The sequence below is a fragment of the Nerophis lumbriciformis genome, linkage group LG18 (genome assembly GCF_033978685.3).
Source record: "Nerophis lumbriciformis linkage group LG18, RoL_Nlum_v2.1, whole genome shotgun sequence".
Classification (NCBI taxonomy): domain Eukaryota; kingdom Metazoa; phylum Chordata; class Actinopteri; order Syngnathiformes; family Syngnathidae; genus Nerophis; species Nerophis lumbriciformis.
The window spans coordinates 17,803,383-17,831,260 of record NC_084565.2 but is presented as its reverse complement, the minus strand read 5'-3'; the positions used below and the strand labels follow the sequence as shown (position 1 = coordinate 17,831,260).

The window sequence follows — 27,878 nt, the reverse complement described above, 5'->3', positions numbered from 1 at the left end:
AGTCAAATACAACATCAACAGCTTCTCTATAACTTTGTGGATAAATTACACCGTTAAAATTAAATAAATAAATTATTGTAACATCCTCAGCTGGCGTTAAATTACCGCCTTTATGGAATAATTCTGCTTCAGTATGGTGCAGATGCTAAATAATATTCTTGTTCTGCTTCACCAAGTTGGCTACACGCACACCTCAGTCATATCTTTTTCTAATATTTCTTTCTTCATCTCAGCATTGATCTTCACAAGAACTTCCTTCAGGCTCATGCTTGGAAAAACAAACTTGTGTTTTTCTAGTTCTGACCTGGGCAAATTATTTTTACTCAAGGGGCCCACATAGATAATAAAAAAATTTCAATTTATAACAAATGTTATGGCAGACCACCTCAAAAAATGGAATTACAGTTTTTTAATGACTAAGACACCAATAATGTGCATAAAAATAAAGAATGCTGGATTTACAATATTAGCTACAGTATAAACAATAAAACACAAAACATTAAGAACATATGTACCTCCTCGATCGACATATTTTACAATCAAGCAATACGCAACAATAATGCAACAAACACGGTGAAAAATAAATGCAAAGGTCAAAAAAAAACATCCACAATCTTATATATCACTTTTCTGCAGAAGTTTGCTTTCGTGGCTCCCTGATACCCGCGTCTTACGCTGGCTGTTCTGTAAACTGACAGCCTACTGTTCATTCATCCTTCTTCTGTCCAGAGCTGCTGTGACGTAGTGCCAAGGATTACCGTAATAACCTCGATATCACTCTAAAGGACAGAGTCCAACCATTGTAATTCTCTCTATAATTCAAGACTTATGATCATTTGAAATGAGGCACTGCACATCATATTGACAAATACAATTAGACTACATTAAAGGTTTAAAAATATAATTTGGAGACATCCGATGGGCTGACTTGAAGATCTTAACGAGCTATATAATGTACGTCGGCACACGGGCCAAATTTTGCCCAAGTCTGGTCGAGTTAATAGCTAATGCTCGCGAGCGAGACACTGGATTTTGGGTGGATCTTACAGGGTTCACTGTGTCTACACCAACTACAGATAGGGAGGTATCTAAAGCTGGCTCGTAACCCAAATTTCTGCTCGCAATAAAATAGCAAAGAGGTGGCTTGTATCTCAAAGTTTCTGTAAGTCGAGATACCACTGTATTTTGTGTAGTCCAAAGGATCTTGATTTTGTTACAGTGGTTTTTAGGAGTATACAAAGAAGAAAAAAAAATATATATATATACATATATATATATATATATATATATATATATATATATATATATATATATATATATATATATATATATATAAAATGATTGCAGTGACTGATGTGTCTGTCCTGTTTTGTTGCAGCCATCCATGACGCCTCGCCTAAAAATAACTTTTGTGGGCCGGTGTCATGACACACTAACGTATGTGCATGATTGTATTGCTGCTTAATTAATCTATCCAGCTGCCCAAATCTTTGCCTCCATTTGAAATGGGACCTCCTTTTTTTTTTGTAAGGCCCTTCTTTATTATATTAGAATTGGGCAGATTGGACTTAGTGGGAAATACACAGCCGGTTTATAAACAGAGGAATCAGTCTCATTCTCTCAAAGCCTGGAAGAGGCTAATCATTAAGCAAAATACTACATTTGATGAAGTGTTTCTGAAGGTGTGTATATGTATATGTGTGTGGTTGGGGGGGTGTGGTGTCTGTCTTTGGAGATGGACTCAATCCATCCTTAATGAAAATGCTTTGGGCTGCTGAGCTCAACCCTCTTGGGGATCAGTGGTTAGTCGGAGCATACAGACTGATAGGCCACCCATCACTAACCGCGATCGTCGCTAAATCCACATCAACGCAGCAGTTAATCACTCTAACCCCACTCTCTTCTGCTTGCCACTCCTCTGCTGCCTACCACACACAAATACACATCAAAATTCATAGCTTGCTGAAGTAGGGAGTTCAGGGATTTATCACTGCCAAGTACCACTTTTAAACCCAGCAATTGCCTCTTAGAGTCGAGAGCACAACCCGAATGACATCTGGCGTTTTGATGCCATCAATCTTTTGTTACTCTTTATCTATTATGTGCATTTGAATAATCATACTATACAAAATCATTTATTAATTTGAATCCTAAATACATGCCTCTTGCATTAAATCTAGCAGTTCAATTCAGTTTTCAAAGTACTTACTAATTATCCTCCCAACTATCAGAAGCTTATACATTTCAAAGATACCATCTTAGCTTTAAACACAGCAGGATCGGGCAAATTGGCAGATGTTTCCATTTATAAGACGTGAGATGTTTTTAGCGAGCCTCCTGTGTGGCAGGTCATTGATCTCGACGTGTTTTCCCATCGGGTCTAAAAGGTCATTAGATCAGTCATTCGAGCTCTTAATTTTGAAGTGTTTGTTTTTCCAGACTAAGCTGCCATCTGTACTACAATCACTATCTGGACTCCCTGTATAGGGGTGGCCTTTACTCCGTTGCAGCCCCCATGATGTCAGCCCTCTAAAAATAGGCTTCCTGAGCTCTTCTCAACGTGTCTACAAAACACGTTTTTTCATTATGCCGAACACCTGATTCTTATATATTGCCGTTGATGCACCATCCACTCCACATGGTAGTAGTACGATATATATATATATATATATATATATATATATATATATATATATATATATATATATATATATATATATATATATATATATATATATATATATGTATATGTATGTATATGTATATATATGTATATGTATATGTATATATATATAAATGTATATATATATATGTGTACATACATCTGGATGTGTGTGTGTATACATATATACAGTATATTATATATACATATATGTATTATATGTATAATACATATATTTATCATATATATATTATTATTATTATATACATATACACACATACATTGTGTGTATATGTATATAATAATAATGATTATATATATATATATATATATATATATATATATATATATATATATATATATAATGGATTAGATTTATATAGCGCTTTTCTAGACACTCAAAGCGCTTCACAGAGAAGTGAGAACCCATCCATCATTCATTCACACCTGGTGGTGGTAAGCTACTTTCATAGCCACAGCTGCCCTGGGGTAGACTGACGGAAGCGTGGCTGCCAGTTTGCGCCTGCAGCCCCTCCGACCACCGCCTATCATTCATCATTCATTCACCATTGTGAGCGGCACTGGGGGCAAGGGTAAAGTGTCCTGCCCAAGGACTCAACGGCAGCGATTAGGATGTCAAGAGGCGGGGAGCGAACCTGCAACCCTCAGGTTTCTGGCACGGCCGCTCTACCCACTGCGCCATACTTTTTGTTTCATTGAAGCCATTTGCTAAAATCAAAAATGTTGTAAAAAAGTTTTCTCAATAATGTAAAGTCAAATTGGGTTTAGGTCACTCTGGCTGGGCCAGTCAAGAATGGTCACTAGAGTTGTTAAGAAGCCACTCCTTTGTTATTTTAGCTCTGTGCTTAGGGTCATTGTCTTGTTGCAAGGTGAACCTTCGGCCCAGTCTGAGGTCCTGAGCACTCTGGAAGAGGTTTTCTTCCAGGATATCTCTGTACTTGGCCACATTCATCGTTCCTTCATTTACAAGCAGGCGTCCTGTCCCTGCAGCTGAAAAACACCCCTATAGCATGATGCTGCCGCCACCACCATGTTTCACTGTTGGGATTGTATTGGGCAGGTGATGAGCAGTGCCTGGTTTTCTCCACACATACCACCATAATGCCAAAAGTTAAATCTTGGTCTCATCAGACCAGAGAATCTTAATTCTCATAGTCTGGGAGTCTTTCCTGTGTTTTTTTGGCAAACTATGCAGGCTTTCATATGTCTTGCACTGAGGAGAGGCTTCAGTCGGGCCACTCTGCCATAAAGCCCCGATTGATGGAGAGGGCTACAGTGATAGTTGACTTTGTCGAACTTTCTTATATCTTCGTACTGCATCTCTGGAGCTCACAGGCATAGCATTCTTTACTGCTCTCTTCAAGGCTCTTCTTCCACAATTGCTAAGTTTGACTGGTCGACCAGGTCTAGGAAGAGTTGTGGCCGTCCCAAACTTCATCCATTTAGGGATTATGGAGGCCACGGTGCTCTCAGGAGTGCTGCAGAAATGATTTTGTAGCCTTGTTCATTATTCTCATTTGCTCTGCATGCACTGTGAGCTGTAAAATCTTATATAGGCGGACGTGTGCCTTTCCTTATCTAGTCCAAATTAATTTAACACAGCTGGACTCCAATGAAGGAGCAGAATCATCTCAAGGAGGATCAGAAGAACTTGACAGCGGTCATATCTCAGAGATATTTCAGTTTTTAATTTTTAATATGTATGTATGATATATGTATCTGTATATATGTTTATATATACATGTTAGTGTCTGGAAAGTGTCTGTTATCAGCAGGATATGGAATAGCCACCTGTCTTCACCGCCACAAAGCGTTATTTTTCAGTGAGCTTGTCTAATTACTGTACTGTCATGTTGATTTTATTATGTACTTTATTAGGCAAAGGGTCATAAGAAAAGGCCTTTATCAACAATTTAAATAATTGAACCAAATATTGCAGCATATCTTTTTTATTGGATCGCGTCTTTAAGTAATGTTTAATCTGTGTACAGCCAGTTGCCAATTGATGCCACTGCACTACCTGAAGCTCCATCTCAAACTCCAACTTAAGCCCCTATTTTGTAGATGCAATTCTGTGATTACATGGCTGCAGTCAGTATCAGTCTCGTACTTAATTTTGTTTAAGGATTAGCCTGTGTGTTTATGAACAAATCCATTGGATCCTCCAGTTTGGCGTAAGTCAGGTTTTTTTTTGCTTTTTGTTTTTTTATTGTACGTCTACCACTTCACATTGGCAATGGCACGTATCTAAGAGGCCTCCCGGTAGTGCCGGTACACAATCCTGCCTCAAAGACAAAAAGACGTTTTTCAGATACTTACTGCACATTTTTATTAAAAAACAAAACAAAACAATGCCTTTTTATTTTTGTTGAATTTTGTGACATTCCAGTTGAACAGACTAATAATTAAATACTTCAATTATATACAGTACATTGAATGATAACTAAGTAACACATACAATTAGGGATGTCCGATAATATCGGACCACCGATATTATCTGCCGATAAATGCTTAAAAAATTAATATCGGAAATTATCGGTATCGGTTTAAAGATTATCGGTATCGGTTTCCAAAAGTAAAATTTTTGACTTTCTACAAACCCTGTTTCCATATGAGTTGGGAAATTGTGTTAAATGTAAATATAAACGGAATACAATGATTTGCAAATCCTTTTCAACCCATATTCAATTGAATGCATCACAAAGACAAGATATTCGATGTTCAAACTCATACACTTTTTTTTTTTTTTGCAAATAATAATTAACTTAGAATTTCATGGCTGCAACACGTGCCAAAGTAGTTGGGAAAGGGCATGTTCACCACTGTGTTACATCACCTTTTCTTTTAACAACACTCAATAAACAATTGGGAACTGAGGAAACTAATTGTTGAAGCTTTGAAAGTGGAATTCTTTCCCATTCTTGTTTTATGTAGAGCTTCAGTCGTTCAACAGTCCGGGGTCTCCGCAGTCGTATTTTACACTTCATAATGCGCCACACGTTTTTGATGGGCGACAGGTCTGGACTGCAGGCGGGCCAGGAAAGTACCCGCACTCTTTTTTTTTCGAAGCAACGCTGTTGTAACACGTGCTGAATGTGGCTTGGCATTGTCTTGCTGAAATAAGCAGGGGCGTCCATGAAAAAGACGGCGCTTAGATGGCAGCATATGTTGTTCCAAAACATGTATGTACCTTTCAGCATTAATGGTGCCTTCACAGATGTGTAAGTTACCCATGCCTTGGACACTAATGCACCCCCATACCATCACAGATTCTGGCTTTTGAACTTTGCGTCGATAACAGTCTGGATGGTTCGCTTCCCCTTTGGTCCGGATGACACGATGTCGAATATTTCCAAAAACAATTTGAAATGTGGACTTGTCAGACCACAGAACACTTTTCCACTTTGCATGAGTCCATCCTAGATGATCTCGGGCCCAGAGAAGCCGGCGGCGTTTCTGGATGTTGTTGATAAATGGCTTTCACTTTGCATAGTAGAGCTTTAACTTGCACTTACAGATGTAGCGACGAACTGTATTTAGTGACAGTGGTTTTCTGAAGTGTTCCTGAGCCCATGTGGTGATATCCTTTAGAGATTGATGTCTGTTTTTGATACAGTGCTGTCTGAGGGATCAAAGGTCACGGTCATTCAATGTTGGTTTCCGGCCATGCCGCTTACGTGGAGTGATTTCTCCAGATTCTCTGAGCCTTTTGATGATATTATGGACCGTAGATGTTGAAATCCCTAAATTTCTTGCAATTGCACTTTGAGAAACGTTGTTCTTTAACTGTTTGACTATTTGCTCACGCAGTTGTGGACAAAGGGGTGTACTTCGCCCCATTCTTTCTTGTGAAAGACTGAGCATTTTTTGGGAAGCTGTTTTTATACCCAATCATGGCACCCACCTGTTCCCAATTAGCCTGTTCACCTGTGGGATGTTCCAAATAAGTGTTTGATGAGCATTCCTCAACTTTATCAGTATTTATTGCCACCTTTCCCAACTTCTTTGTCATGTGTTGCTGGCATCAAATTCTAAAGTTAATGATTATTTGCAAAAAAAAAAATGTTTATCAGTTTGAACATCAAATATGTTGTCTTTGTAGCATATTCAACTAAGTATGGGTTGAAAATGATTTGCAAATCATTGTATTCTGTTTATATTTACATCTAACACAATTTCCCAACTCATATGGAAACGGGGTTTGTAAAACGCCGCTGTGTACACGGACACAAGAAGATGTAGGAGCGCCAATTAATCCTTGAAGGTGCTGCCTTTGCGTACTGGCCCAGTCACATACTATCTACGGCTTGACACACGCACTAGCGAATGCAAGCATACTTGATCAACAGCCATACAGGTCACACTAAGGGTGGCCGTATAAACAACTTTAACACTTTTACAAATATGCGCCACACTGTGAACCCAACCAAACAAGAATGACAAACACATTTCGGGAGAACATCCGCACCGTAACACAACATAAACACAACAGAACAAATACCCAGAACCCCTTGCAGATGCTTGTTTTCATTCAGAAAAATCTACCTCTCACACGTGATGACAAGGAGAACAAGAATTAGCCCACTCTTTAAGCTTCATCTGTTGCACAAATAGACTAATAGTCTGGACTGAGTGAAGCTGTTTTATTTATGTTTTGTGCCTTTTTTCCCCATGCACTTTAAAAGATGGCTGTGTTTTCACTAGTCTAGACTGAAAGCAGTTTTATTAATGTTCATGCACTTTAAAGGATGGCTGTGTTATCTACTAGTCTAGACTGAAGCAGTTTTTTATTTTTGTGCCTTTCTTGTTTTTATTTGCACATTTTTGTTACTAATACGAACACGTTAAGAACAGGGCAGATTGAGCCTAGTTTATAGTATACTCTGCACTGAAGCTGTGTGCCTTCATTGTTTTTTTTAGCTGTTGTTTTAAGGCATGTTTAAAAAAAAAAAAAAAAGCACTTTGTGAAAGTCAAAGTACAGTGTTTCCCATAGTTGTAGTGCGTATCAGGGTTATTTCAGGGAGAGCATGTCCCACATTCCAAGCTGCTGTTTTGAGGTATGTTAAAAAAATAATGCACTTTGTGACTTAAATAATAAATATGGCAGTGCCATGTTGGCACTTTTTTCCATAATTTGAGTTGATTTATTTTGGAAAACCTTGTTACATAGTTTAATGCATCCAGCGGGGCATCACAACAAAATTAGGCATAATAATGTGTTAATTCCACAACTATATATATCGGTATCGGTTGATATAGGTATCGGTAATTAAGAGTTGGACAATATCGGAATATCGGATATCGGCAAAAAAGCCATTATCGGACATCCCTACATACAATCTATTTCCGGGTGTTCATAAATGTGAAGTGAATTATATTTATATATATAAATGCAACTTTGCTCGCTCTAACAGTCATTTTTTGCCTCATAATATAGTCTCGTGTTGTTGTTATGGCTACCATCGACATTTACAAGAGACGCCTCACGGATTCGCCAGAGCATACGTCAAGCTGCCACCATCTTGCGACAGTAATTTGTCAAGACTTTGGCAGCAATAATGTTTCATTGTAGGCTGTATAACTTATGTAATTGAATACATTTTCATATTTTGACATTCATTAAATGATGTAACTGCTCCAAAATGAGTCAATATCCATGATTGCTATACAGCTAATGTGCTACATTGATAACGATAAATCTTTGAATACTCCGATTCTTTACAGCCACGCAAATGAGCAATTTCTTCATAAAACCCATTGCATTACATTGACTTCTACCGGTTGACAGGGCGGTCTTGACTGCTATAAAATTGTGGGCGTGCTGATGAAATGGACCAACACAAATGCTGCGGGGGCTGCAGATGTCTATGGTGGCTACTGGCTAACCTGTGACCGTGGCACTAGCAGTGTTATGAGGTCTGCATTGGTGTGATCAGTCAGGTAGGCAATAAAATTTATGATGATCGTCACACTTTGCATGCTTCTGTCGGGACACTACATTACTTACCAAACGTTACATTCATAATATCAGCGCTAAACACCTACTTTAGGTGGCTGGGACTGCGTTCATTTACCACTGAAATGAGGGACTGATGACTACTTATTTTTTCAGTCTGGTTACTACCGTTTACGTTGGCACTGTTGCCATAATTGAACCAGGTTTTCGTGCCCATCCCTCGTCATGACTGTTTTAGGCACATGTCCACATGTCCGCTATTTGAAAAAAATTATATTTGGGGGATTTTGTTCTATTCTTCACACAAAAATAATGCTTTTTGTCATTGTAAACAGAGCTTTTTAAATTGTCACTGGATAGGCTAAAGACTTTCTAAAACTATATGCTTACATAGGGCTATTGTAATTTTCGACACATTTGTTTAAACTAAATTGAACAGGACATTTAATGAAGTTATTGCCTAACTTTCACATATTTTCTTCAGTACAACTTATAATACTCATTGGTTGATGATTTCAATTATAATGTACCAACAATGGCACAGGCATCAGAGACATCAGAATGTGCAACCAAGTTATCTTATTTTCAATGCTTTTTAGTTGGCCAAAATGAGTCATAGAAAAGGGTTAACAAATGTTTTTTTTGTTTTTTGTTTTTTTTAATGTAATTTTGTGCCTGAACGTAAAACCAGGTGGTAGGAATAAGATTTTAAAATTGTTTATATTTGTGGATTAAGCCTTATAAGTTACTGTTCAATTGCTTGCTCTTTAAATGAATAAACTTTGTGCCAAATATGTCAACGCCTTTACCAGTCTACAAAGAAAGTGAAACATTGCTAATGTATAACCGCTGGCTCTCGCAAGCACACACACTCACACACATGCACAATGCCAGCTCAGATTTAGGTGAGCAGGTGTGAGGAAAGGCTATGGGGTCACTATCTAGCTCAGGTTGGACCTAGTAATTTAGCTGAACAGGGATTTGCTCCTCCCTGCTAAGACAGGCAACACAAAAGATCCAACTTGAAAGCGGAGGGAGAACAGAGGGGTACGGGCAGTTGAAGATGAAGGAGTTCAGTTGGCCCAAATGCCCACTTTGATTAGTCTTTACACCCTCTCTAATTGAGCATGCATGTGTGCTAGTGTTGAGTCCTTCACTCCAGTGGGTGCAGCACAGTTTGTATATGTGTTAGGATGACTGCATGTTGAGTGTGTATTGGGTTGTTGTTTTTTTCTCTTTTTTTCATGTAGTAAAAGTCCTCCCTCCCCTCTCACTCATTCCTCTCTCAAGACTGAATTTGCTTGTCTTCTCAGCATGAGTGTTTAATCTTTTCAGACCGTTGAATCGGCCCGTTGAATGAGTCCCCAGCTCCTTCTCTCTTGGAGCCCTGGAGATTATTCTAAAGCTCTAATCGTTGAGCAAACACAGCAGTGCTTTCCCATTCCTATTCTACACAGTATAGCATAACTTGAGTCTTTCACAATCTCTTGCATATAACACGCTGTTGATGTGTTTTTGGTTTGTGCTGAAAAACAGACCTCCTGACACGTATCACAAAAATGAACCCAGCTGAATTCTTTTCATTTGTTGTTTTTCTTTCAAGAGAATTGATGTGTAATTTAGATAGCATTATTTTTAACATGGTCCTCTGGAATCTTTTATGCTTGTGGGTGTGTTTGTTTTTTTAATTAGATAGTCAGGGGGGAGAATCTGCCGGTCTTATACCGTGGTGTCAATATACTTGGATTTGGAGCTTCGTCAATATTGTCTGGCCCTGCCGCTACTAACCTAAGCAGGCTGCTGGCATTTGGTGTAAAATACTGATTTGTCTGTTTTGTTTTCTCGCTGTCTTTGATGGCACCTACACAGCTTTTATTTACACCACTCTCCACTTGATTGCGTGTGGTATTTGCCAGCAGTGGCCTTTTTTTTTGTCTACAGAAGTCATCCAAGCTTTTCACCTTCTAGTCATGTGTGCCAGTTGATGTGCATGCCATACTACAAGTTAGTGAATATAGGAATAATTAATTTGACAAATTTTGTCTCTACTGTGCAGAGAAAGCTGCTGGCCATCTACCTTCATAATGATGACAGTGTCCTCAGCAACGTCTTCTGTTCCCACATGATGTGTGCCGACTCCATTGTTTCCTTCCTGAGCCAGAACTTCATCACATGGGCCTGGGACGTCACTAAAGAAGCAAATAAAGCCAGGTACCAAAAGGACAACAATTTTTATTGTTTTCCTACGTGTTTTTTCTCTTGCTCCTAGATCAGGGGCCGACAACCCAAAATGTTGAAAGAGCCATATTGGACCAAAAATACAAAAAATTAATCTGTCTGGAGCCACAAAAAGTTAAAAGACTTATATGAGTGTTATAATGAAGACAACACATTAAGTAAGTGTCTCAGAGGGTAAAGTAACTCTTGGAATTACTGGCTTAAAACAGCCAAAGGGTGTGTGCCCAAGTTAAAGGAAAGGACAGGCCGTCTTCTAATGGATTTTATACAATCTTTGCAAGCTGGGTAACGTTTGCTTTGGTCTGGAACAACATGGTAACGTTTGCTGTGGTCTGGAACAACATAGCACACAATATTACATACAGACAATGTGTCACGAGACATGGAAATATAAATTAAATACACAGAGGACATAAGTAAAGGAAATTAAATGAACTCAAACATACCTACAAACAAGGCATATTGATGCATCAATATATACACACAGCTAGCCTAAATAGCATGTTTGCATGGATTATTAGCACTCCACGCACGTCAACAACATCAACAAAGCTCACCTTTGTGCATTCACGCACAGCATAAAACATTTGGTGGACAAATAGGGACAAAGAAGGAGTGGCATAGAACATGTCTTTCTGTGGCAGCATCAGAGAAAAATGTACATGTAAACCAACAAGTTCAAGGACCGCCAAAATGAGTAGGACAAAACGGAGCTGGCCAAATACTCTCATCAGTGAAGCATAAGTACAAACATATTAAACAGTGGGCTTTCTAACAATTAGGAAGTTTTGTATTATTTTTGTTCTCCTACAGAAACATTATTAAAACAACAAATATATTTTTCCCCCACCTTTTTCCATTTTTGAAAAGGCTCCAGGGAGCCACTCGGGCGGTGCTAAAGAGCCGCATGCGGCTCAAGAGCCGTTGGTTGCTGACGCCCGTCCTAGATAGTGAAATGGACTGTCACGTTTTGGGAAATCGCTTATAACAATAAAATGTGTTACATTTTAGCTGAACATCTGTAATTTTGTTGGCTGCCAATAAGTGGGAATACCTTTACTATGCGTTATCCAGTAACTGGCAGTATGCTGACAAACTAAGATTTCAGCATTAATACAGTACTGATGGGTAATTAAGTATTTTTTTGTCTACTCTTCAAGTGTTTCTACCTTAAATATCTTGTTTGTAGTAGGTCTTATACATACTGTAGGACTTAATAGAACTTATCACCCCAGCCCCTCCAAAAATGCCTTACTGTTGAACAATTTTTAACAGAACCTTGTTTGACATGAAACAATTTTTGCCCAAATATATTAACTTCCTGCGTTGGCCCTGTGATGAGGTGGCGACTTGTCCAGGGTGTACCCTGCCTTCCGCCCGATTGTAGCTGAGATAGGCTCCAGCGCCCCCCGCGACCCCAAAGGGAATAAGCGGTAGAAAATGGATGGATGGATGGATGTGGTGTACTATGCCAGTCCATTTGTTCACATGTAATATTTTGAGTCCACCAGTCCTCCCTTTATCAATTGTCTCCTTGAAGTGCTGATGTTGCAGTCTAACAAAATGGAATGTGTTTGCATGGTGAGGCCACTGAGTGTACAAGCTTGTACAAAGCTCTCTGAGTGAAGGCCAGTAACGGAAAACGATTTGAAGTAGGTCCGTGCAATAAAACTTTACCAATATGTATAGCAAAATAACTATTCTTCAATAGAAATATGAGGCACTTTTGATATAATTCGATATAATTAATTTGTCCATGTTTTACCGATGTAAGAATTGTCTTCCAAAGATGTTAGCAACAACACCACCAGCACACACACAAAGATAAAATAATTTAGTGAACAGGAGATCTCACTTGGGCGAGTTAAGCTTGTGACGTGGGATAGGCTGCTGTGTTTCTCAACAAAGTGTAATTTCCAGATACTGGCTTTGATACCAATTATGGATTTGTTTAGTCATTGTTGTATTATGTAACCATAGATTTTGAAGTTTTGAGTAGGTTCTTATGTTAACTTTCACCTATACCGGCCTGTTTTAGGTATCAAACACTCACTAGGTCCTTTTGCAGTGCCTGATCAAGCCGAGATTTTCCCACCCACTTTATGCGTCACTGTTCTGTATAAGGTCTGAGTCGTGAATATTCTCCCAAGTACTATAATTTTACAGTACAACAACACCTGTGCCTATCGTGAATGCCATGATTGCAAGACAGGGTTGTGAAAATATACACTTCTTTTTCTACTATTATGTGGAAAGTATTGTTGCCGCAAACATGTATTTTCTATGCCACACAAGACACTCGTACTGATGTCGTCATACTGTATCTGATTCTAGAATGTCGGCTTAAAAGCAGTAGGGGCTTATTGTGGGATACTGTTAAGAGGTCCACCTACGTAAAGCTCAGTGAGGGTGTCTACGAGTGTTCCGTAACGCCAGTATACGCAAGCTGAAAAAAATAATAAGCAAATCAAAGTTTTAATGTTTGTTTGAATTGGGAGATCTGCGTCATTCATTTTATGACGCATAGTTACGCAATAGTTATGACGTATGTATTATTTATGTCCCTCTACTTTTATATCTGCTTTTTGAAATGTAGTCTTCTGTTTATGTTATTCTGTATGATTTCATATATTGAGCAGTTCAGAAGGACATGCAGGTGTAACAGCTAGTATGGTTCACATTTGTCCTCATTTTCAATCTTCAATATCCCACTGGCCTGACGTTTTCCCTCTCAAGAGAACCCTCTGAGTTAAGCCTGCCCTCTGGTAGGAACACTTTAGAAAGACTTCACACCCTGACCTCACCCCTCCATTATTTCTTTTGAGATAAGTCCCTTCATCCTTCATTCCGCTCTCCATTCTCTCTCCCCTATTGGCCTCCTTTGCTTTTTTCCCCAGCTGAGTTTTTTATTGCAAATTAAAGGCAGGCAACATCTGGAGCTTTTAATAGCACACAGCCAGTCATACCTTTGCTGCTACCGCATGCATGCACATATGCACACCCTCATGCTCACTCTCACATCCACGGCGCCTCAATATTCTCACGCTCCCAAGTTGATCCACAGTGACTGCAGATTGGCATGTCTCACACAGTTGAGCTGTGTATGTGTGTGTGACAAACCTGCTGATTTTGGAATGCCTCTTTTGCTTCACTCTGTATTCTCTCAGGCTGCACAGTTCAAGGATTAATTTTGCAAAAGTGCAGTTTCACTGATCGGATGCCAGTTCACTGATGGGCTGCCGGTGTATTTGTCGCCCATAGGAAATTAATCAGTCTATTATCGATAGCTTGTACAAGTGCTGCAGTGTCCTGGCACATGGCAAATGTTGACACTTATTGTATCATTGGATCAACACAATGAAATCTTTATTGTAGCTTGCATTCATGCCTAAATACATTAGTTCGCTCTATCATTACTTTTGCCATAGTTTCTTACCGCTTCCCATACCTGCAGACAGTCAGATAATAGCATACATTTTGTCTCTGTATAAAATGACAACTTGAGCTATCTTTACTAAGTAAATGAGTGACTCTTTATTTAATTTTTTTATACAGAGATTTAAAAACACAAACCCATCAACCCCACTTACTTGACTTATCCTCTTAACATCTTCCTTGCTGAAACCATAATTTGTCTAGACAGAGAACAAACTTGTCGTTTTCAATTTTAAACATATCCATGTTCCTTCGGAAACAATATGCTTACGCCACTACGGGTGGCTGTCAGATATTTTCCCCACATTATTACTACTGTACCAACCCGAGTCGTCAGCTGCTCAGTGAAGCACATGGCATGTCAAACCTGTCTATGCAAATGATAACACATCAAATTGAAGGCAAGAAACGCAAGGTGACATTGCAGCAAAACATTAACCATTTTACCTGTCTGTATATGCAGCAAGAGACAGAGAGAGTTGACAAATTGGAAGCTGCCGAACATATTTGTCATCAGAGCTAAGGCTTGAACTTGCATTGCAGGTATCTCCTGCCCTCAAGGTTTCACAATGTTTGGTACAGTCTAAGCTACATTCTTCATCATATTAGCTTATGGCTGATTGAAACTTTGCACAGTCATTCAATATACGGACAAAAGTTGTTTGTTGATGAGTTTGGTGTGGAACCTGAGCCCCGTACTCGACCTTGTCACACTTTAGGATGAACAACAGTAAATCTTCCACAAGCCCCAAAAATCTATATTCCTGCCACTTTTTCTTCTTGTGGGCGTAACATATTACATATCTAATTTTCATCTTGCTTAGTTTTGATGATGATTTTACTGTGTCTTGATTTGGAGATTAGTTTAGATTAGATTCAACTTTATAGTCATTACATTTGTACAGAACAATGCAACAAAATGCAGTTTAGCATCTAACCAGAGTGCAATAAAGCAAGTATTAGATAATATTTACAACACTGATAAATAGATATGCGTCTATATGAGGTCGTATAAAAGCTGCTATTGTTAATATTTACAATAATTACATATATTTCATTGACTTAGTGCGTTTAATGTGTTTTAACAGAGTGCGAGTTGAGGAGCATTGCTGCTCTGTGAAAGAAACCGTTGCCTGTGGCAGTGGGCAGGAGGCTAAAATGTCTGTGTGCAGGATGAGAGAAGTCCTTCACAATGTTATATGCCCTGCGCAGAAAGCGTTCTGAATGTTCTCAAGGGCAGTGAGTGAAGTCCTGATTATGCGATGGGCTGTTTTCACCATCTTGCTGCAGTGATTCATAGATGCAGTTTGTTAAAATGCTTTCTATCACAGAGCAATAGAAGTGCATCATCACAGCATGGGACATGTGATTCTTCTTGAGTCCTCAAGAAGAAAAGGCCTTCTTGACAAGGCTGGAGATGTTGATGTTCCAGGACAAATCCTCTGATGTATCGGTTCCTAAGAATTTAATTTGGGAACCATCTTCACTGCCGTTCCATTGATGTAAATGAGGTTTTGATCTCCTTCTTTAATTTTCCTGAAATCGACATTTAGTTCCTTCGTTTTGTTGGTGTTAAGGTGCAGGTTGTTGTCAGTATACCAGATGGACAGATGGTGGATCCCCTCTCTGTAGGCAGTTTCATTCTTGCTGTGAATGAGGCCTAACAGTGTGGTGTCGTCTGCAAACTTGATGATGGAATTGGTGAGGGAGACTGGTCTGCAATTGCATGCGAAGAGGGAGTAGAGAAAATGCCTTAAAATACAGCCCTGTGGGACACCAGTGTTGATTTGGACAGTGGTGGATCTATAGTTGTCTACTTGAACGTGCTGTTGTTGTTGTCCGGATGTGTGATAGGGCCAGGGAGATGGCATCCTCTGTGCTCCTGTTTTCACAGTAGGCAAGCTGGTGGGGGTCCAGGCCTGGTGGAATAGAAGCCTTCAATCGTGTCAGGAGATGGCTTACAAAAACAGGTTTGCTTGTGTTCAATGGGAGATTTTAGATTGAGTTACCCTTCAAGTTAGTGTCCATTGTTCACTGGTCTTTCATTACAGGTTAGAGTTTCTTCACAGGCTATTGGTGTGATCTGCCCTGGCTGTGGTCTAAACAGGGAAAAGTGTCTGAACAAAATGATCAGCAGGATTTAGGTCCCTGTCTTTTTTCAACGCCAAATGCAGGTCACTCGAGTATATTGTTTTTGGACATTTTGTGTGAATCACAATCCCAATCAATCTCAGAAAGTGCTTCCCAATCAAAGAGTCTATCAGTCATATTTTATACAACAGTTGAGCACAATTATTACTTAATTAACTTAGTCCCCAACCTTTTTGAGTGTCCTCCTATCCCCCACAGACACAAACTCCTCCAACTGCATGCCAACAGTTTGGCAAGCTTTCAGAATCAGTTTCTCCAGTCAACTTATTAAAATTAAAGTTAAAGTACCAATGATTGTCACACACACACTAGGTGTGGCGAAATTATTCTCTGCATTTGACCCATCACCCTTGTTCACCCCTTGGGAGGTGAGGGGAGCAGTGGGCAGCAGCGGTGCCGCGCCCGGGAATCATTTTTGGTGATTTAACCCCCAATTCCAACCTTTGATGCTGAGTGCCAATGTCCATTTTGCTGGTGCTTCTCCCCCAGCAAACCACTGCAAATTACAGGGCACTAACTACCACAGACTAGTGGAAGATCTCCAATAGCTTGTTGCACACATTTCAGGACCTGAGCTTCTCAGGAAGTACTCTGCTCATGTCCTTCTTGTATACGGCTTTATTGTTGTCCTTCCAGTCCAGTTCAGCCAGGGCGGCGTGGCTCGGTTGGTAGAGCAACCGTGCTAGCAACTTGAGGCTCCCAGGTTGGATTCCCGCTTCTGCCATTCTAGTCACCGCCGTTGTGTCCTTGGGCAAGACACTTTAGCCACCTGCTCCTTGTGCCACCCACACTGGTTTAAATGTAGCTTAAAAAGGTAGATAATGGGTTTCACTATGTAAAGCGCTTCAAAGTCTCTAGAGAAAAACACTATATAAATATAATTCACTTCACTTCAGTCTGCTGTTCAGGTGGACTCCCAGGTACTTATATTGCTTCACTACTGCCACCTCCTGACCCTGGATGGTAATGGGCTCCACTGGGTTCCTCTTCTTCCTGAAGTCAATGACCAACTTTTTGGTCTTGTCCACATTCAGGGGCAGATGGTTAGCCAGAGACCACTCCACAAAGTCAGCGATCTATGTCCTGTACTCATGCACTAAATTAGTCCGATTCCTCAATCCTCAAATAGTTCGGCACTAAATAAGCATTCTACAACCCATAGAAACACCCAAATCAGATCGTTTGCAGTTTTTGAAAAGCTGGACTAACACACCTGGATTATGCGATTGGAAACCAGATCTCTCAAGGGCGCTGTTTCGCGCATGCGCCAGTGTCAACGCGCGGGATATAACCAGGAAGCAGATACCATTCAATAAAATTGTAAGCAACAATTGTTATGAAGATGGACTGTTTATTTGCTCAACAAATTAACAGAACAGAACATTTTCAAGTGCATTGACGGTAGAAAAAAATAAACAGATTTATTGAAGAATTTTAATTCGGACTCTCGAACGAAATAGGAATGAGATGGAAGAGAATGAAGCAGGCATATATATTACAAGGCAAATCATAAAGCATACACAAACATCTTCATGCTGCATTTGTGCACCCCCAACTGATTAACAATAACTCTATATTCCACACAACTGTTAAAATCCTCCAGAACAATACGACCAGGGCACAAACAGTCTTTTCCTTCGGATTTAAAACTCCCTCTATCAATCCACAGAGCCTTACGAATTAACTGTGAGATATTCAAAAGTTTTGTTTGCATGATTTTCCATCCAAAAAATCCTTAAAAAAACCTCTCCCGCCGGTCTTTCTTTGCTTCGGAACTGCATCCGCTCCGATACATTCTTGGTAGTGTCATGTTCACAGCGCAGTCTAAGATCATTTCTTGAAGATTGCTGTCTGCTATTTAACATCAGCATAGCCATTTGAGATGTAATATTTGTAATCTGTGCCAATATTATAGCGGACATCATGTACCACAGAGCAAGGCTGGTAACCTGTAAGGAGGCCAGTGTGACGTCATAGGTCAACCGGAAAAGTAATATATTTATCCACACTAAAAGGAAATAAGCGCCCTCTAGTGTACGGGAGGGACACGGCGTATGATCAACAGTCGCATTAGAGAGAGTACATGGACACTTGGGCTTCACACATAGGTGCGAAAATGCAAAAACACAAACTATTTGAGAAATCAGTCTGATTTAGTGCATGGAAACGTAATGAGTGATCATTTTCATGCCCTTCCACACATACCGAGTATTATTCTGCTGGACTCCCTTATGTGTCCAGGATTTTGCCACCTTTCTTCTTACCGCTTAGGAGTGCGTCTCTATCCTCCCCTGACATTGTAAAGACACACGTATAGCCAAATCTCCATAAAGCAAATTATACTGCTCACGACGTACTCTCTCTGAGTTAGAATGAGCCTGCACAATTCATCCATTTTATTTGCTGAAGGCCGCACATCTCCCGCACATCTCCCGTGAGGACAGAAGAATTTGGAGGTATCCTTCTTTTTTATTGTCCCATTTACTCTCTATAAAGCACCAGTTCAATTGGCAGCAAAACAGGCCCAGAGAATAATACTACCACCACCATGCTTGACGGTAGGAATGCTGTTCCTGGGATTAAAGGCCTCACCTTTTCTCCTCCAAACCAGTGACGTGCGGTGAGGTTCATGGCTGGTGAGGCACTGACTTCATCACAGTCAGATTTACAAACATATGAACCCTAAAGAGTATCTTATTCACCATTTGATTGGCAGCAGTTAACGGGTTATGTTTAAAAGCTCATACCAGCATTCTTCCCTGCTTGGCATTCAGCATCAAGGGTTGGAATTGGGGGTTATTAAATCACCAAAAATGATTCCCGGGCACGGCGCCGCTGCTGCCCACTGCTCCCCTCACCTCCCAGGGGGTGATCAAGGGGATGGGTCAAATGCAGAGGACAAATTTCATTACACTTAGTGTGTGTGTGACAATCATTGGTACTTTAACTTAACTTTAACTTTACACATACAAACTGTAGCACACAAAAAAGCACATTTAATAAAAAAAAAACGTTATTATGGTCTTACCTTTACTTATAAAATAAGTCCATGAGCCGCTGTTGTGCTGGATTAATGCACCCCCTGACGAGAGTGTTATATCAACTAAAGCCCTCACTTAAACTTTCCACTTGCAAGATTGAATCTATTTAAAAAAGTGTAACCGAGGGTTTATAAATGTCGTCTATACTGTATGAAACTACAAAATAAGAAACACGGAGGCTCCAGTTTACACGAGGACCACTTTATTTACCTTCTTTCAAAAACTTCCGCTCCACTCCAACGTGTCGTCACTTCCGCTCTTAGCGCCTTCAAAATAAGAGCTCAAGGCATATACTGTATAACAGCGCATAACAGGAACTTAACATCACAAAGAGGAAAGCCCATAAAAATAGGTTACAAAAATGTTTTAATAAGAAGCCAAAAAGTGCAAAAACAATAATGTCCGTGTTGGAGGAGTTGTGAATTAGTTACACCTGCAGTCTGCAGGTGTACCTAATGTTGTGGCCCTGCAGTCATTCACAACTCCTCCAACACGAACATTATTGTTTTTGCACTTTTTGGCTTCTTATGAAATAACTTTTTTAAATAGATTCAATCTTGCACGTGGAAAGTTTAAGTGTGGGCTTTAGTTGATATAACACTCCCGTCAGGGGTTGCCGTGCATTCTACGGCGGGAGTGCAGGAGGCGAGCCAGTGCGTCTTTTGCAGCCGTTTTATGATCGCTCAGCACAAGAAATACTTTACACACATACAGTTGTTGACAAAATACACTGTACATTATATACCTCAGCTAACTAAACTATGGAAATGTATAATATAATTCATATAGCAATATGGTCTCACTGCACAGCAGGCCAGCAGTTAGCCGAGTCCGCAATCCATGTTGAGGCACAACTGAGTGACGTGCCTCAACTGGCTGCTGTTCACCGCACCGTCTCTTCTCAGTATTTGAACGGCAAATGTGAAAATTCAGCGATTTTAAATAAAAATAATCTAAAACGGGTGAAGTTAAATGGAAAATAACTTTATAGTATAATCACTGGATACATATAACAATTTAATTAAAAAATATATTTTTACATTTTTTTTCTTTCCATGATGGCAGGTGAGGCCCCTCCTCACCTGCCTCTAGTGACTGCACGTCACTGCTCCAAACATATGGCTGGGTATTGTGGCCAAACTGCTCAATTTTTGTTTCATCTGACCACAGAACTTTCCTCCAGAAGGAAGAAAGTTATCTTGTCTTTGTCCATGTGATCAGCAGCAAACTTTAGACGAAACTTAAGGTGTCGCTTCTGGAGCAAGGGCTTCCTTCTTGCAAGGTAGCCTCTCAGTCCATGGCGATGCAGTTAGAAAACCCACTATTTTGCATGTCTAGTGTTTCTTATGTTTAATTTAAGTGTTTTATTCTTAGTGTTTACCTGTTTTATAGCTAAACTTTTCTTATTGTACTGTAAATATTGGTTTGTACTGTAGCACTTTGCGATGTATTTAAATGAAAAAGGCATGATAATTAAAGTCTTATTATAATTATGAATTACTTCTGCCGTGGGTAGTCCTATTCTATTCAGCGATACTTGAACGCACCATAAAACACCTCTGTGTCTTTTCCTCTGAGGAAAGATCGATCATCATAATTCCATTCTCAGAGAGCACAGCTTGTAGGTTCAAAGTGCACAACTGAATAACTTAGTTGCTCTAACAGTAATGTGTTTATAGAAGTTTAGATTGGGGTATGTTGTTTTTAACGAGGAAAGACGTATGTCTCTTGTTTTCATGTTAGCATTTAAAGGGGAACTGCACTTTTTTAGGAATGTTGCCTATTGTTCACAATCATTATGAGAGACAAGATGACAAAAGTATGTTGGGTTTTTTTGCATTCTAACATGTAAAAATCGGCTTGTTCTAGCAAGCTAGCAATGCAGCTAATGGGAGCAATCAATTCTACCGCTAAGTCATTTTAAAAATGTGATTGATTGATTGATTGAAACTTGTATTAGTAGATTGCACAGATTGCACAGTACATATTCCGTACAATTGACCACTAAATGGTAACACCCGAATAAGTTTTTCAACTTGTCGGGGTCTACGTTAATCAATTCATGGTACAAATATATACTATCAGCATAATACAGCATACTTGCCAACCCTCCCGGATTTTCCGGGAGACTCCCGAAATTCAGCGCCTCTCCCGAAAACCTCCCGGGACAAATTTTCTCCCAAAAATCTCCCGAAATTCAGGCGGAGCTGGAGGCCACGCCCCCTCCAGCTCGGACCTGAGTCCGCTTTCCCACGATATAAACAGTGTGCCTGCCCAATCACATTATAACTGTAGAATGATCGAGGGCGAGTTCTTGGTTTCTTATGTGGGTTTATTGTTAGGCAGTTTCATTAACGTCCTCCCAGCGCGGTAACAACACACAAACCGTAAAGCAGTTCGTCTGCCGTAAACAGCAATGTTGTGACACTCTTAAACAGGACAATACTGCCATCTATAACATCAATAACATGTACGGCTTTTAGAGAGTGCAGTGCACAACTGCGCACACAACAAAGAGACGAAGCAGAAGAACGAGGAAGATACAGCCGTGGCGACGCCGACGACGACTAAGATGAAGAAATAAACTTTGTTGCACCTTTCCTGCCTGAGTCTGGCGATTAGTTGCAAATCTTGCTTTATTGATTGCTTGCACACAGCCAATCCAACACAAAACAAACTAGTCCCGCCCGCACTCACGCTACCGCTCCCTCTCTTCTCTCGCCCACACACTCACTGACGTCACTCTCCTCACATGCTCACCTATTAAAGGGCCACACACACACATACGTTACTCTCATAACAGCTTGTAAGTTCCAAGCCGCAGCTGCGATTGGAGCCTCCGGGAAGAAGTAGTGGACTATCAAGTGCTTGGCACTGAAGATCTTCCTCAGGAAGCAAAGATTGACCGGTTTTGGGCCATGCTAGGGAGAGATGGAAGATTCCAGACTCTAATGCATTTGATGAAAGCACTTTTGTGCGTGCCACACATCAATGCATCATCAGAGAGGGTGTTCAGCATGGTTAGAAAAATAGTGACAGAGAATAGAACAAGGATGGACAATTCAACCCTTAACTCAACAATGAGTAGATGAGTGTTATGTGTGTGTGTATATGTGTAAATAAATAAACACTGAAATTCAAGTATTTCTTTTATTTATATATACATATATATATATAATTAAAAAAAAAAAAAAAAAAAAAATATATATATATATATATATATATATATAGCTAGAATTCACTGAAAGTCAAGTATTTCTTATATATATATATATATATGTATATGTATATATATATATATATATATATATATATATATATATATATATATATATATATATATGAAATACTTGACTTAGTGAATTCTAGCTGTAAATATACTCCTCCCCTCTTAACCACGCCCCTAACCACGCCCCCACCCCACCCCCCGACCACGCCCACCCCACCCACCTCCCCCCACCTCCCGAAATCGGAGGTCTCAAGGTTGGCAAGTATGTAATACAGTCATCACACAAGTTAATCATCAGAGTATATACATTGAATTATTTACATTATTTACAATCCGGGGGGTGGTATGTGGAGGGGGTTAGGTTGGGTTGCTATCAGCATACTTCAGTCATCAACAATTATATCATCTGAGAAATGGATATTGTAACAGTGTAGGTCTCACTTCGTAGGATATGTACAGCGAGCGGTGAACATAGTGAGCTCAGGAAGCATAAGAACAAGTATATACATTTGATTATTTACAATCCGGGGAGGTGAGATGTGGTGGGGGATGGGGTTAGGCTAGGGTTGTAGCTGCCTGGAGGTGTTCTTTTAGTGCGGTTTTGAAGGAGGATAGAGATGCACTTTCTTTTACACCTGTTGGGAGTGCATTCCATATTGATGTGGCATAGAAGGACATTGAGTTAAGATCATAATCTGGGTTTGACGTGGTTTGTGGAGCTCCCCCAGGTGTTGTGGTTATGGCGGTCATTTACGTTCTGGAAGTAGTTTGACATGTACTTCGGTATCAGGGAGGTGTAGCGAATTTTATAGACAAGGTTCAGTGCAAGTTGTTTTACTCTGTCCTCCACCCTGAGCCAGCCCACTTCTCCAAAGTGGGCTGGCTTGATTTGAGGGTTTTGGAGGTACTGGGGTACCAGGAGGTGCATGCGTAGTCAAAAAAGGGTTGAATGAGAGTTCCCGTTAGAATCTTCATGGTGCTTTTGTTGACCAGAGAGGAGATTCTGTAGAAAAATCTTGTTCGTTGGTTGACCTTTTTGATTACCTTGGTTGCCATTTTATCACAGGAAAGATTAGCCTCTAGAATGGAACCTAGGTGGTGACCTCATCTTTCCTGGTGTCACCCACTTTAATAGTGAAGTCACTGACTTTCTTAAGGTTGATTTGGGACCCAAATAGGATAGATTCCGTTTGACCTAAGTGTATTGATAGCTTATTGTCAGCGAGCCAGGTGCAAATCCTACAGAGTTCGGCACTGAGGATTTTTCCACCTGTGATTTGTCCTTGCCGGATACCAGCAGGGCCGAGTCATCCGCAAACAGGAACAATTCACAGTCGCATGCTGATGACATGTCGTTTACGTATATTAGGAACAGTAAAGGCCCTAATATACTGCCTTGGGGGACTCCACAGCCTACTGAGAGGGGGGGACAGGGTGCCGTCACCTCTACCACCTGTTTCCTCCCCTCCAAGTAAGATTGCATCCAGCTCGATGAGGTTTGATCAAATCCGATTGCTTTAAGCTTATCCAACAGTATAGCGTGGTTTACGGTGTCAAAGGCCTTCTGAAGGTCCAGCATGACCATGCCGCAGTATTTGCCCGCGTCCACCTCATGTTTGATGTGGTCTATCTGATGATAGAGAAGGCATGTGTCAGTGGAGTGGTTAGTTCTGAAGCCGGATTGGAATTTGTACATGAGTTTTTTAGTGGCAAGGTATCTATCGACCTGTTCATTAACTATTTTTTCCATTACTTTCGAAATGGAACTGAGAATAGAAACAGGTCGGTAGTTACCAGGTTCTAATTTGCTTCCTTTTTTAAAAAGGGAAATTACTCTTGCTATCTTGAAATCTTTTAGTACTTGGCCTTGTTAATTGCGAGGTGTATTATGTGTGATGATTGGGGCAATGGTGGTGGCAGAGTCCTTGAGGACTGGAGGGGATATTGTCAAGGCCAGTGGCCTTGTTTTGGTGGAGCGTGCTCAATTTTTTGAGCACCTCGTCAGCTGAGACCATTTCTAATTTGAAAACGTTGTTGAATACTCCTAACTTACTGTAGTAGGCTTTAATGTGTTCCACACCAAAGCGACCAGAGTGGTGGGACAGCTTGTTAACTAGTGTTGTGGCTATGCTGGTGAAAAATGTGTTAAGTCTGCTTGCTACCTACAGTTTGTCTGTAATGAGGGAGTCGTCCTCCTTGATGTAGATGTTGGTGAGTCTGGTTTTAAGTTTCTGGCTGCAGCCAGAAAGCTGGTTATTGAGGATTTTCCAGAGCTCACGTGGCTTATTTGTGTTTTCATTTATTTTGTCGTTAATGTAATTTTTTTTAAGGATATAGTCAGGTTGTTTGCCTTATATCTTAATTTATTGGTAATTTTTTTTAAGGATATAGTCAGGTTGTTTGCCTTATATCTTAATTTATTGCATTGCTTTTTGAGTATTGTAAGGAGTGATTTGAGGTTATTATTGGGTTGTTTATCTACTTCGGTTTTGCACTTTTGGTATTCGGAGTATTTTCTGTCTCTGTCTTTTATGGCAGCTAATAGATCCGGATTCATCCATGGTTCAGAGCGGGCTTTGATCCTGTCTGTTCTCACGGGAGCCATATCATTTAGTATCACTAGGAACGCTGTTTTAAAGCGATCCCAAGCATCATCGACCTGGTTGCTCGTGAGCACAGGGGACCAGTCCCACTCACCCAGTTTGAGGTTGAAATTATCACTGGAGTATGTTTTAAGGGATCTGGATTGAGCTGTTATGTGGCCTTTGGCTTTGGGTTTAGCTATTTTGCGGGTGCAGAAGGTTAGATAGTGGTCGCTAAGACCACAGATCATGACCCCACTATTTTTTATGTTAGTCCGGTCTGATGTGAGAATGAGATCTATGGTTGACTGGGTGGAATCACACACCCTTGTGGGTAGTGTTATTAGCTGGGTGAGACCGTGCAGATTACAAAGCTGGCTGTAAAATTTGAAGACAGGCGCATCTCTACGTTGAATATTTGTGTTCAGATCTCCAGTTATAATTTTGTCCACGTTGTCTACCTCAGCTAAGCACTCCTCGAGAGCACCATAGAAATCACTCTGATTAGGGGGTCTATCAGTACCGGCTAAGCGTTTGTGAATTTGATTTCTGCCCACACAGATTCAAGGGCATTATGATCAGTGCGAGTTATGTATTTTATATCCTGGTGAATATACATACAAACACCCCCACCATGTTTATTCCTGTCCTTTCTGATAACTGAGAAGTGTTATATCTCTATCTCTGAGTCAGAAACACTTTGATCTAATTTAGGTTCAGAGAAACACAATATTTTTTGTATTAAAAAATATTGTTATTGTTATTAGTGCGAACACTGAGGAACTCTTTTTCTAGCGCAAACACATCGACGTGCTACGGTTTTAGCTGTAAAAGCTAACTACAGAAAGAGATGCTACGAAAAGAGAGCTTCTACGACCACACTAAACACGTTAGAGTTTGTAATGCACAACACTGCGTTAGGACACCAATCTGTACAGACTGAAAAACATGAACATTTATATTACAGTATCTGTAAAGTATTAGCTCACATTTCATGTTTTGTTTGTACACAGCTAGCCATACAGCGTATGCTGCCTGTCATGATACATACTGACGTGCTGCGTGTATCATGATCAATATTAAAGTGTTACTCACTCGATGGACAGTTGTTTCCTTGGTCCAGATGGCTGGGGACGTTTTTTCTGGTTTATTTCGGGTAAGCACGCCATTTATGTCGAAATAGCTTGTCTCAAAATTCCACATTTGCAGCTTCTGTCTGCTCCAGCCTTTCACCTTCTTCTTCGTGCTGGCTTTTAGAAGCAGCAATTAATCCTTTGTTCATTCTGCTTCAAACAGATAAGGTTGTGAATCCTCATTTGTACAAAAATAGTTGTCTTTGTTGCTTGTTACCAAGTCTGCTGTGATTATAAGACACACAAGCATTTTGTATACGGAAGTAGGAACACAAGTTGTTGCCAGAAGTCAGACATGAGCTACTATGGAAACGGAAATAAATGCGCCGAAGAATTAGTTCCGGCATTGATTAAAATTACCAAAATACGATAAATATTGTACATGTTACATATTGTCATGAAGTTATCTGTTACTACATTATATACAGACTTGCAATGTGTATAAAAAACATTGATGGAGGGTTTTGAAGTTGTCTTAGAGGGCTTTGATGGCTACAACACTGACTCCCATTAGCCTGCACTTTCCAAGCGTTTTTTTATCATCTTTAAAATCCTAATAAAAAAAATGACATTCCTGTTCTTGTTTCTCATAATGATTGTGAACGATAGGCAAAATTCCCCAAAAAAGTGCAGTTCCCCTTTAAGCTGGCCAGCCGGCACCAGTCGGTTTGTGAGTTTTATCAAAGTGCTGTTATCAATCTGTTTTTCGATCATATTAATTCTAAAGTGTAATACTAACTGTCAGGAGTTTTGTTGCGGTCATCATTAATACCGTTTAATCGTTACATCCCTGCAATACAGTCTTGTTTCCCAGTGAAAAAATCCAAACATTGTGTCTACGTAGTTGTAGTCTTGATTAGATTCCCGCCGTGATGAAATGTGATTGGATAGATTCCTAACTTGTCCCACCCGCCGAAAGACTAAATTAAATATGATTGGATTTCATCTCTGTCAATTATTTTCGTCTCGTTTTTATTTGTTGACTAAATAGTTAATTAATCTCGTCACTGTTTTCGTCAACGTGCATTTGTTGTGATTCGTTATCGTCCTATTTTAGTCAGGGGAAAATAGGTCATTGACGATAACTAAGACGAAAATGTTTAATCAACGAAATTAGGGGTGTGCGTCTCTACCTTAAATGGCGGTCCGATATGAATCTCAATACATGGGTTGCGATACGATTCACTAACAATACTTTTTAAAACATTACGATTTGATGCGATTCGATGCAGATGGAAGCGTTGCATGGTGAAAAGAAAATTAAACGTATCATGTATCATGTCAGAACAATGCCATGTGTTTATTTGTTAAATAGACACATACAAAACAGGCGGTTCCTGTAATATTAGCAAATAGAACTATCAACTTCAAGGCCTTGCAATCCATAAACTTAAAGAAAAGAATGTGTGAGTTAAAAAAATTCAAATTC

The 27,878-nt window shown here is 39.9% G+C and overlaps 1 protein-coding gene across 1 annotated transcript in view; it reads left to right on the top strand.

Moving 5' to 3' along the window:
* The window catches only part of faf1 (Fas (TNFRSF6) associated factor 1), a 239,744-nt gene that overhangs the window by 160,987 nt on the left and 50,879 nt on the right, over positions 1-27,878 (top strand). Inside the window, exon 13 of the mRNA XM_061977764.2 lies at positions 10,697-10,851. Coding sequence (XP_061833748.1) covers positions 10,697-10,851 — 155 coding nt within the window. The remainder of the gene's footprint in view (positions 1-10,696; positions 10,852-27,878) is intronic.